The 12,355-nt window shown below is 34.8% G+C and overlaps 1 protein-coding gene across 1 annotated transcript in view; it reads right to left on the bottom strand.

The window, feature by feature from the left end:
• Positions 1–12,355, bottom strand: part of FSIP1 (fibrous sheath interacting protein 1) — a 233,583-nt gene that overhangs the window by 207,583 nt on the left and 13,645 nt on the right. Inside the window, exons 4-5 of the mRNA XM_081290126.1 lie at positions 10,840–10,994; positions 9,468–9,561 (exon numbers count right to left, since the gene is read on the bottom strand). Of these exons, the coding sequence (XP_081146252.1) occupies positions 9,468–9,561; positions 10,840–10,994 (249 nt within the window). The remainder of the gene's footprint in view (positions 1–9,467; positions 9,562–10,839; positions 10,995–12,355) is intronic.

Here is a 12,355-nt window from a genome sequence, read left to right as displayed (position 1 = left end):
AGACATAGGACCACTCTGATCCACAAGGGAGCCGAGGCCAAGGTTAGTTGCAGGACTACCGCACCACCCCACCCCACCCCATCCCCACCCCCACCCCCACCAACCAGCAGACCCACGCCCAACCCAAGCCTACCCTACCCTCCATCTTGGGACACTGCAGCCATTGCAATAGCCCTCCCCACGCAATAGCCTCCACCTTTAGACAACAGATAGGGCCTGAAGGCATCTGCATCTCCAAATAGACAACCCACATTTTCAGCCCCATCTCTGAAAGTGGTTGCATCCATCTTGGGACATATCCACTGCTATCTTGAATTAACTCCACTATTGCCACCACCACCTTTAGTTGCAGAAGCATTTATCATGGGACACCAACTGGGGTCTAGAAGCCTAACACCAAGATGAGGTAAAGGTAATCTGCAGGAACACTATAAGATTATAGGGTAGAAAGTGTAATACCTCAGATCCACACTGCAAGAAAGGAAGATACATAGATAACATAAAAAACAAGGGAGGAAAATGACCCAAACAAACCAAGATTCTACAATAACAGAATCCATTAACAATGCAGTTGATGAAATGTCAGAGAAGGAGTTCAGAATGGACATAATTAAAATTATCTACTAATTAAAGAATGACCTAAGTAAGCAAATACAGGCAAAAATTAATCACTCCATAAAAAGAAATAAGAGAGCAAATAGAGGCAACCATTGATCACACCAACAAAGAGATAAGAGAGTAAATACATGAAGCAAAAGACTACTTCAAGAAAGAGAGATTCTGAAAAAAATAACTGACAGAAATCCTGAAAATGAAGGAAACAATAAACCAAATCAAAAACTCAATAGAAAGCATCACCAACAGACTAGATCACTTGGAAGACAGAACATCAGATAATGAAGACAAAGTATACAATCTAGAAAATAAAGTTGATCACACAGAGAAGATGGTAAGAAATCATGAACAAATCTAAGATTTATTTGGATAGAGGAAGGCACAGAGATTCAAACCAAAGGATTGCACAATCTCTTCAATGAAATAATATCAAAAAAAATTCCAAATGTGAAAAATGAATTGGAAAATCAAATACAAGACGCTTACAGGAAACCAAAGGTTACAACAGATCTACACCAAGACACATTGTAATGAAAATGCTTAGCATACAGAATAAGGATAGAATTTTAAAAGCCATAAGAGAAAGGAATCAGATTACATATAGGGGGAAACCAACTAGGATCTCTGCATATTTTTCAAATTAGACCCTCAAAGGTAGAAGATCCTGGAACAACATATACCAAGCTCTGAAAGAAAATGGATGCCAACCAAGAATCTTATATCCAGAAAAATAAGCTTTACATTTGTTGATGTTTTGCTAATGAAATAAAAACCTTCCATGACAGAGTTAAAAGAATTTTCAACTAGAAAGCCTGCACTATAGAACATCCTTGGCAAAATATTCCATGTGGAGGAAATGAAAAACAACAATGAAAATCAGCAAAGAGAGGTATTACACTATAGGAAAAACAAGTCAAGGGAGAAACCAAGTTGAGTTAAATACCAAAAATAAACAAAAATGACTGGGACTATAAATCATGTGTCAATAATAACCCTGAATGTTAATGGCCTAAACTCCCCAATCAAAAGACATAGACTGGCAGATTGGATTAAAAAAAAAAGACCCAAAAATATGCTGCCTTCAAGAGAGTCATCTCATAGGAAAAGATATCCACAGACTGAAGGTGAAAGTTTGGGAAAAAGCATACCACTCACATGGACATCAGAAACAAGCATGGGTTTCCATCCTTATATCAAATAAAGTATACTTCAAGCCAAAATTAATAAAAAAGAACAAAGAAGGACATTTCACTAATTAAGGGAATCATACACCAACAATATATATCAATTATAAACATATATGCCCCAAACAATGGAGCATCTATGTTCATCAAACAAACTCTTCTCAACTTCAAGAGTCAAATAGACCACAATAAAATAATATGATTGACTTAAACACACCTCTTTCACCACTAGATAGATCTTTCAAACAAAAGTTAAACAAACTATAGAACTCAATAATACAATCAATATCTTAGACTTAACTGACATATAGAATATTCCACCCATCAACAAGTGAATACACTTTCTTCTCAGCAGCACATGGATCCTTCTGTAAAATATACTATATATTATGCCACAAAGCAACTCAGCAAATACAAAAAAGTAGAGATTCTACCCTGCATTTTATCAGATCATAATGGAATGAAATTAGAAATAAAGAATAAAATAAAAAATAAAAGGTACTTCAACACCTGGAGATTACATAATATGCTATTGAATGAACAATGGGTTGCAGAAAGCATTAAAGAGGAGACTAAAAAATTCTTAGAGGTAAATAAGAACATTGATACAACATATCAAAATCTCAGGGACACTATGAAGACAGTACAAAGAGGAAAATTCATTGCATGGAGTTCATTCCTTAAAAGAAGAAAAAGTCATCAAATAAATGACCTAACACTGCATCTCAAAGCCCTAGAAAAAGAAGAGCAAATCAACACCAAAAGCAGAAGACAGAAAATAATTAGAATCAGAACTGAAATAACTGAAATTGAAATAAAAGAAACAATTTTTAAAATTGACAAAACAAAAAGTTGGTTCTTTGAAAAAATAAATAAAATTGATAAACCCTTATCCATGCTAATGAAGAGAAGGAAAGAGAAAACTCAAATTACTAATATCCACAATGAAAAAGGAAATATCACAATGAACACTACAGAAATACAGAAGATAATTGGAAATTATTTTGAAAATTTGTACTCCAGTAAAATAGACAATATCAAAGGCATCGAAAATTTATCTAGAGTCATATGATTTGCCCAAACTGAATCAGTATGATATATACAAGTTAAACTGATCAATTTCAAACAATGAAATACAAGATGCTATCAGAGGCCTACCAACCAAGAAAAGCCCAGGACCAGATGGATACACAGCTATTCGACAAGACTTTCAAAGAATAACAATACTCTTCAATTTATTCCATGAAATAGAAAAAGAACATTTCCAAACTCATTATATGAGGCCAATATCACCCTGATTCCAAAACCAGACAAAGACACATCAAAGAAAGAAAACTTCAGACCAATATCTCTAATGAACATATATGCAAAAATTCTCAATAAAATTCTGGCAAATAGCATACAAACACATATTAAAAAGATCATGCACCACAAATAGGTGGGATTCATCCCAGGGATGCAAGGTTTTGGTTCAACATATGGAAATCAACAAATGTAATTCATCACATCAATAGACTTAAAGATAAGAATTATATGATCATGTCAATAGATGCAGAAAAAGCACTCACCAAAATACAGCATCCCTTCATGTTGAAAACATTAGAAAAGCTAGGGATAACAGGAACATATCTCAACATTGGAAAAGCTATCTATGCTAAGCCCAAGGCCAACATCATTCTAAATGGAGAAAAATTGAAAGCATTCCCTCCAAAAACTGGAACAAGACAGGGATGTCCTCTTTCACTACTTGTATTCAACATAGTCCTTGAAATTCTAGCCAAAGAAATTAGAGGAAATAAATTAAAGGGATACCGAGGGGAAAAGAAGAACTCAAACTATCATTATTTGTCAACGACATGATTCTATATTTAGCGGATCTGAAAAATTCCACCAGAAAACTTCTAGAACTAATAAGTGAGTTCAGCAAAGTAGCAGGATATAAAATCAACACCCATAAATCAAAGGCATTTCTATACATCAATGACAAATCCTCTGAAACAGAAACTAGGAAAACTACCCCATTTACAACAGCCTCAAAAAAAATTAAATACTTGGGAATCAACCTAACAAAAAGAGGTGAAAGACCTCTACAATGAAATCTACAGAATGCTAAAGAAAGAAATTTAAAGACCTTAGAAGATGGAAAGATCTCCCTTGTTCTTGGATAGGCAGAATTAATATTGGAAAAGACCATACCACCAAAAGCACTATACAGATTTAACGCAATCCCAGTCAAAATCCCAATGACAGTCTTCATAGAAATAGGAAAAGCAATCATGACTTTCATCTGGAAAAATAATTTGGCCAGAATAGCCAAAGCAATCCTTAGCAAGAAGAGTGAAGCAGGTGTCATCACTATACCAGACCTTAACTATACTACAGAGCAGTAAAAACAAAAACAATACAGTAATTTGGCACCAAAATAGACTTGTAGACCAATGGTACAGAATAGAGGACACAGAGACAAACCCACATAAATACAGTTATCTCATTCTAGACAAAGGCGCCAAAAACATATATCGGAGAAATGATAGCCTCTTCAACAAATGATGCTGGGAAACTGGAAATCCATATGTAGCAAAATGAAATTAAACTACTTTCTCTCACCAGCACAAAACCCAAATCAAAGTGGATCAAGGACATAGGAATTAGACCAGAGACCCTCCACCTAACAGAAGAAAAAGTAGGCCCAAATCTTCATCATGTAGGCCCCAACTTCCTTAACAAGACTCCTTAAAACATAAGAAATAAAATCAAGAATAAGTAAATGGGATGGATTCAAACTGAAAAGCTTCTTCTCAGCAAAAGAAACAATCAGTGAGTGAATAGAGAGTCTACAGAATGGGAGCAAATTTTTACCACACTCACATCAGAGAATATCTCTAGGATATACAAAGAACTCAAAAAAACGTAACACCAAAAAAAAAAAAAAAAAAAAACACACACACACACACACACACACAAATAACCCAACCAGAAACTGGGCCAAGGAACTGAACAGATGCTTCTCAGAAGATGACATACAATCAATCAACAAATATATGAAAAAATATTCAATATCTCTAGCAATTAGAGAAATGTAAATCAAAACTACTCTTAAGAATTCATCTCACTCCAATCAGAATGGCAGCTATTAAGAACACAAACAAAAATAAGTGTTGGAGAGGATGTGGGGAAAAAGACACACTCATACATTGCTGGTGAGACTGCAAATCAGTGCAACCAATCTGGAAAGCAGTATGGAGATTCCTTGGAAAACTTGGAATGGAACTACCACTCGACCCAGCTATCCCACTCCTTGGTTTATAACCAAAGGACTTAAAAACAGCATACTACAGGGACACAGCCACACCGATGTTTGTAGCAGCACCATTCACAATAGCTAAATTGTGGAACCAACCTAGATGCCCTTCAGTAGATGAATGGATAAAGAAATTGTGGTATATATACACAATGGAATATTATTCAGCATTAAAAGAGTATAAAATCATGGCATTTGTAGGTAAATGGATGGAGTTGGAGAATATTATGCTAAGGGAAGTAACCCAATCCCAAAAAACCAAAGGCCAAAGGTTTTCTCTGGTATGTAGATGCTGATCCATATGGGGATGGGGGGAGCGGGTGAAGTATGGGAGGAATGGAGAAACTTTAGATAGGGCAAAGGGGAAGGAGGAGAAGGGAAGGATAATGTGGGTAGGAAAGATGGTGGAATGCCATGGACATCATTACCCTAAGCACATGTATGAAGACACGAATGGTGTGACTCTACTTTATGAACAACCAGAGACATGAAAAATTGTGCTATATATGTGTACTATGAATTGAAATGCAATCTGCTGTCACATATAACAAGTTAGAATACATAAATAAATTTAAAATTGAAAAATTCTAAAAAGAACAAATATCTAAGAAAGAAAAAAAGAGATACTAAGATATAAACAAGCAATTCACAGCATGGCGAAACAAAAAATAAATATTTAACCTCTGATAATCAGAAAGAGACAAATTTTTAAAATTCCACTTTAAGTAAATAAAGCTTAAAATAATCATAAAATCCATTGTTGTGGGTTTAGGAAAACAATATTCAGATACAAATGTTGGTAGAAGTCTGAATTGGTTTCAATAGTTAATATGGTTAGAAAATTTTTTTAAAGTCCAACACCCTTTGACTAAGTAATTTCTCTTTTATATATAGAGAGAGACTCTGCACCTAACAGAAGAAAAAGTAGGCCCAAATCTTCAGCATGTTGAAGATCACTGCAGCTGTTGTGTAATTAAAAACAAAACTAAATGTTGGACATCAGGGTTTAAACAAATGATGGCACATACACACGTTAAATTGACACATGGCCATTTAAAATAATGCTGATATAAATTGTTCCAGTTTTCTATTATGCATTAAAAATCACCCAAAATTTCACAGCATATGGTAATAATTACTTCAAGTAAGATGTACTGATTAATGCTAAAATTAGTAGGCAGAAATCTACAGAGAAACTGAATATTTGCATAGCTTTAAAGTAGCTTCCCCCAGGATATTTATTAAGTGCAAAAGGAAAAATAGTAACCTTACGGTGGAAAAATCCAGCAGGCACTTAACTAAGTGATTAGAGTTAACACAATCAATAATATATCATCATTATGAATCCCAAGTGTGACTGAGGGAGGACACATAATTTCTGAGATTCACATACTAAAAATGAATAATTTTCATCTAATCATGAGAAAACATCACACAAACCAAAATTTAAGGATATTTATGAAAATAACTACTCTCGAAAAGGGTCACAAAAGACGAGGAAAGACTGAGGTACCATCACAGATTAGAGGAAACAGGAGACGTAATACCTAAATGCAATATGGGGTACTGGGTTAGATGCTAAAAAATGGGAAGGATATCGGTGGGAAAGCTGGTACATTTTTAGAAGTTTACTGTTTAATTAACAGTACTGTAGCAATGTTGATTTCTTAGTTTTGATTATAGTACTATGGTAATGCAAAACATTAACATTAGACGAAGCTTAGGCAAGGGTATATAAGAACTATACCTATTTCAAAATAAAAAATAAAACTTGATAGCATAAAACAATCACCATGGAACCATGCTCATGCTTCTGTGGGTTAGGAATTTGATGCCTATAGCAGTTTGTCTCTTAGGAAAGGGGCCTTGACTTGCTAGGTCCTGCATTTGGTTGTAGAAATCTGGTGCAGCTCAATGTCTTGCCTTGGTAATTTTCTGTGGTGTTTTCTCAGTCTGAAATGTCCATAGTTACTTTTGTGTGTGTGTGTGTGTGTGTGTGTGTGTGTGTGTGTGTGTGTGTGTCAAGGATTGAACCCAGGGACATTTAACCACTGAACAACATCCCTAGCCCTTTTTATGTTTTATTTTGAGACAAAGTCTCCCTAAGTTGCTTAGTGCCTCACTAAGTTGCTGAAGCTGGTTTTGAACTTGTGATCCTCTGACTCAGCCTTTGGAGCCACTGGGATTATAGGCAAGAGCTACCATGCCCAGCTTACAGTTCCTTCTTAATTCACAACTTTAGTGCCGGCACTGAGATAATTAGAACAGCTGGTAAATCAGTTTCCTAAGGATGCTGTAACAAATTACCAGGGCCTAGGTGGCTGAAAACAATATAAATTTATTCTCTAGATATCTAAAATCACAGTGTTGCCAGAGAATTTCCTTCTTTGCATTTTCCTAGTTTATGTGGCTCCCAGCTATCCTTGGTAGTCCTTGGCTTGTAGCTACATAACTCCCGTCTCTGCCTCTATCTTTACAGGCCTTCTTCCCTGTATTTTGGTGTCTCTATATCTTTATGTCTTCTCCTATGCTTATTTTATGAAAATAAGGGACATCAGTCATTGGATTTAGGTCCATCCTACTCTATTATGCCTCATCTTAACTAAGTATATCTGTAAAGACCCTATTACCAAATAAAATTACATTCTGCAATTCCAGGTAGTCATGAATTTGAGGGGGACATTATATCCTAGAACTGGCCAGAATTATTTTCTCTCTGCCTAACCTTTCTCATGACCTGTCTGGGCTTTCTCACAGCACAGCAGATTCAGGGTGGCTTGGCTTTCATCTGCATAAGCCAGGAAAAGAAACAGAAATTGCCAGTCTTCTTAAAGGCAAGGCCTAGAAATGGCATAGTATTGCCTTGGCTATATCAGTCAAAGTTATTCCAGGCTAGCCCAGACTGAAAAGGGCGGGAGAAATAGGAGAAATTATATCTCTTAATGAGGAATAGAATGAAAGTACATAGAGGGAAGGCACTGAGGGCAGCCATTTTGGAAACAAGCTACCACACAGATTCTTAGTAACAGTTAAAGGGGTTCATGAGATACAAACCAGTGGAAAAAAAGCTTAAAAATCACCATAAATCCAATTTTATCCCATTTTTATCCTTAGATAGATAGGTAGGTAGATACAGATGTTTAAACTAAACATGTCTCAAAAGAAAAATAATAAACCAAATTATCAAAAATAATAAACCAAATTATTAATAGTGATTATTCCTGCATGTTGACAATTTAGGTGACAGCAATTTTTTTCATTCTGTTTACCCATGTTTTCCAACACAATTACCCATGTTACTTCTATAATAAGGTAGAAGCAGCAGAAAGTAAACTATCTAGGATTTTAATATAGAGAAGCTAATTTTTTGTTGTTTCAATTAGGATATACAAATGGCAAGGTAAATTTCAATAAGGTCACTCCAGCTATGGATTTAAGAAGTTGAAATTTTGAAAGATTCATTTTTTTTAAAGTCCTTCATTACAGAAGGGGCAACCCAGATGAAACACCCATCTTCTTAAGGAGAAACATTTTGGTGCACTATAAACTCAAATCTCTCAAGCCCTAGCAGCTTCTGAGCTCTTAATACTAGTCCAGAAAGGAATAAACCTGAAGGAATATTATTCACAACAAAGATCGACTATTGTTCCACTAAAAGTGCTTCAGTAGTCTGAATCAGATTTTTGGAGTTCTACAATGTTAGACATTCACTTTATATAAGAAAAAAAGATCCCAGTATTCTGAGAGAACTCAGGACACTGCTTAGAACTCTTCCACCACAAAGACTACCTATGGGATATTGACTAAAGGATTCCAAAAGTAGCCAAGCAAAGCATATCAACTGCTTCCACTCTCTAAAAGTTTCACCATTAAGTAAGTGGGTTTAAGAATATATGACTACATTATATTTGTATTTGAAAAGAACATTCACAATTTTACACATACACACAAAGGGATAAGTAGAAATACATGTGCAGAACTAATTGGTTAGTCTGAAAAACTAGGAATGTAAGATAATAGGATATATCAGAAGTAGATTTTTATGAAGGGGGTTGCATAGGCCTGAGTGTTTTACCTGGTGAGATAGAGGACTATCAGAATAAAATATCCTCTAGAAGAATCAAACAGGGACAGAAAGTAAGGGCAAAGACATAGTGGGCCTGTTTCTCAATTTTTCCACGCTCTATTAAGATACAAATACTTAAACACAATGAAACATACCTAAGCTCAGAGTAATTTCATATCATATTTCCTCTAAAGAAGAGTCAAATTCACGAAGAAAAGGGGAAATTTTGGATCAGGAATTTAACTTTAATCCAAATCTTGTCTGACTCCAATAAAAACAAGGATGAATGACATCTACTCACCAACAGTTTCTTCAGATGCAGCAGTCAAAGATAAAAATTTCTTTGTATTTTCCATCTCCTCATTACTTTGCAAAGCTTCACTATTTTTTGCAGACTATGAAATAAAAATTAAAATTTAAACAAGAAGATAGCTATACTCACTGATTTTTTAATTATAGCATAGTTTCCTATCATATACATACAAACAAGAATCCTCAGGCCATTCATATTCCTTTAAGTAGGAAATTTGTTAATATTTCCTGTTTCCACAAAATTGTGTCAATAGATATTTCCAGTTAAAGTTGAAATATATGTCTATCATCAATATATGATAAATCACTTTGCTTAAAAAATCTTAAGTTTCTGTTAGATATTTTTATAACTAAAGAGTAAACTAAAGGTATAATCAAATTGAAATTTCAGACATTTCAAGTATATTACTGTTTCTATTTATAATTCTTATTTCAAAGGAAATAAAAACAATTTGAGTTTCCATAGGAAAAAGTGATAAACTAACTTTTTCTGCTAAGATTTATGGAAATCATTTTTCTAGCTTAAAACACTGCATTTGGGGTTGCTTTCTTTCATCTCAATGGCCTTCCTGAGATCTCTGTAAAAAATGTATTCACAATTATTTCCTTCTTAATTCATAATACTGCCTAGGCCTAGGAAATTTCCTCTGAAGTCATTAGATGATTAAGAATGATTTTATCAAAAACAACCAATTTATTATCACAAGGTTCCTATCTCACAGGTGCTCTCCTTTCAGGGGCAAAATACAAATAAGAGTCAATGGCTCTATACCAAATCAGTAACAACATCTGGTCAACCTCAACCCCTTAATACTACAGAAAATAAGAAGTCCAAGAGAGCCAATGTTAATGAAGCACCAGAAATTTATTGAAACAAAAACAATTTGAGCATGGCTCATTCCTCAAGTACCTTACAGCTTCCTGAAGAGATTTGACCAACACATGAAATAGTAAACTCCCAACTTGATTGTCATAAATGTTACTCAAGTAATAAACTAACTAGGGAATTCAATTTTTGTGTATTTTCCTGTTTATCTCCAAAATGTAAGCTCACTGAAGAAAAAGCAAATATACGTTCTTGATGAAAGCAGACATCATACACTTCCCTATTCCAGAGATTGAGGAGCTCTAACCTGACACTGGTATGACAGGTCAATGAGCATGCTAGCACAGTGCCCAAAGTCTCATTCCAGAAACATTTCACCCCTGTACCCAGCACATACACACATATTCATGCTATGTCACCACCTCCACAAAACAACAAAGGCAGACCACATTAACACTATCACAGTCCATGCTTTTCTTATTCTCTTAGAGGAAATTGGTTCTTACATATTGACATATAGTTGTACAATTCTTACCTTAAGTTCTTCCCACAACTTTATTCTCATTTCAAGACCTTGCTTCTTAATTTCTTTTTCTCTGTATTGTTTTTTTGCCAATATTTTATCAAGTCTGTTCATTTTATAAATAGCATCTTGAAGTTGAGAGTCTACTTCTTTTAATTTGGTTTCATCTATATTGTGTTGAAAGTAGAAACAGGTTTGAAGTTTAATAAATCCATAAAGTTTTATTGTTTTTAATCTTTATTCTTTTACTTAAAAACTATGTATAGTGATGATAGTAACTATTGTATTGATGTCATGTAACCAACTTGATTTACAAGGTACTTTCATGTATTTTTTTCATATAATTATCTAATAACTCTGCAAAATAGACATTTGTCTCTATTTTACAGTTGAAATAACTGGGCCTTTTCATAAGTTGTTCCCTTATTATTTTAAATCCTAAATTTTCTCCTTCCTTCTTCTATACATTCCCTATCCATGATTAACAAATAGTAAATAAGGAATAAGACATATATCCTATCCTAAAATTGCTGAAGACTCCAAACTCTTTCTCAAGAAAGAGAAGGCATGTATAAAGAGCTACAGTAAAAAGTAGTATATCAGGGCTAGGGATGTGGCTCAAGCGGTAGTGGGCTCGCCTGGCATGCGCGCGGCGCTGAGTCCGATCCTCAGCACCACATACAAATAAAGATGTTGTGTCCGCTGAAAACTAAAAAAAAATAAATAAATATTTAAAAATTCTCTCTCTCCCTCCCCCCCTTAAAAAAAAAGTAGTATATCATAAGCAACACAAAGTGGTTCAACATACAGAAGAAACAAGCTCTAATAAGTACCTAATGTAGGCAGACACTTTTCTCCATGCCCCTCCATGTTTCTAATTTCTTAAAGCACTTAAAAATACTTTGACTACCAGGAATGGTGGCACACACCTGTAATCCCAGTGGTTCGGGAGGCTAAAGCAGAAGGATTGCAAGTTTGAGGCTAATCTCAGCAATTTACCGAGGCCCTAAGCAACTTAGCATCATCCTGTCTCAAAATAAAAAATAAAAAGAACTGGGGTTGTTGCTCTCCCAGTTAAGCACCCCTGGGTTCCATCCCTGGTACCAAAATCAAAAATGATCTTCCATCATTCAAATTTTAATTTAGAATTAATGATAATGATGGCAGCTTACAGAGTGACCTGTGGCACATTAAGAGCTTTATTTACATGCATTACTCATTTAACACTCACCTTAACTCTGTAAAGTGGCATAGTCATTGTCTTCATTTTAAAAATTAGTAAACTGACATTAATCTGTACCTGAGTTCATACATGTAATATAACTAGTAAATATAGAGTCAGTTCCACCCACATCTGTCTGACTCCAGCTCTTAGCCACCAAGCAATAACACACCCTCCATGAAATCTGATAAAATTTGGTTCTCTGGCAATGAGCATAAATGTCCAAGTATTAAGTCTTAGTCATCTCAGAACAAATCACTTTAAATGGCATATTATGCTAAATGAGGCCAAATTTAGCAATTTTTG

The sequence above is a fragment of the Spermophilus citellus genome, assembly GCF_964194105.1.
Source record: "Spermophilus citellus genome assembly, chromosome: 4".
NCBI classification, from domain to species: domain Eukaryota; kingdom Metazoa; phylum Chordata; class Mammalia; order Rodentia; family Sciuridae; genus Spermophilus; species Spermophilus citellus.
Note: the sequence above shows the minus strand (reverse complement) of the source record. Positions and strands in the feature narration are given on the sequence as shown.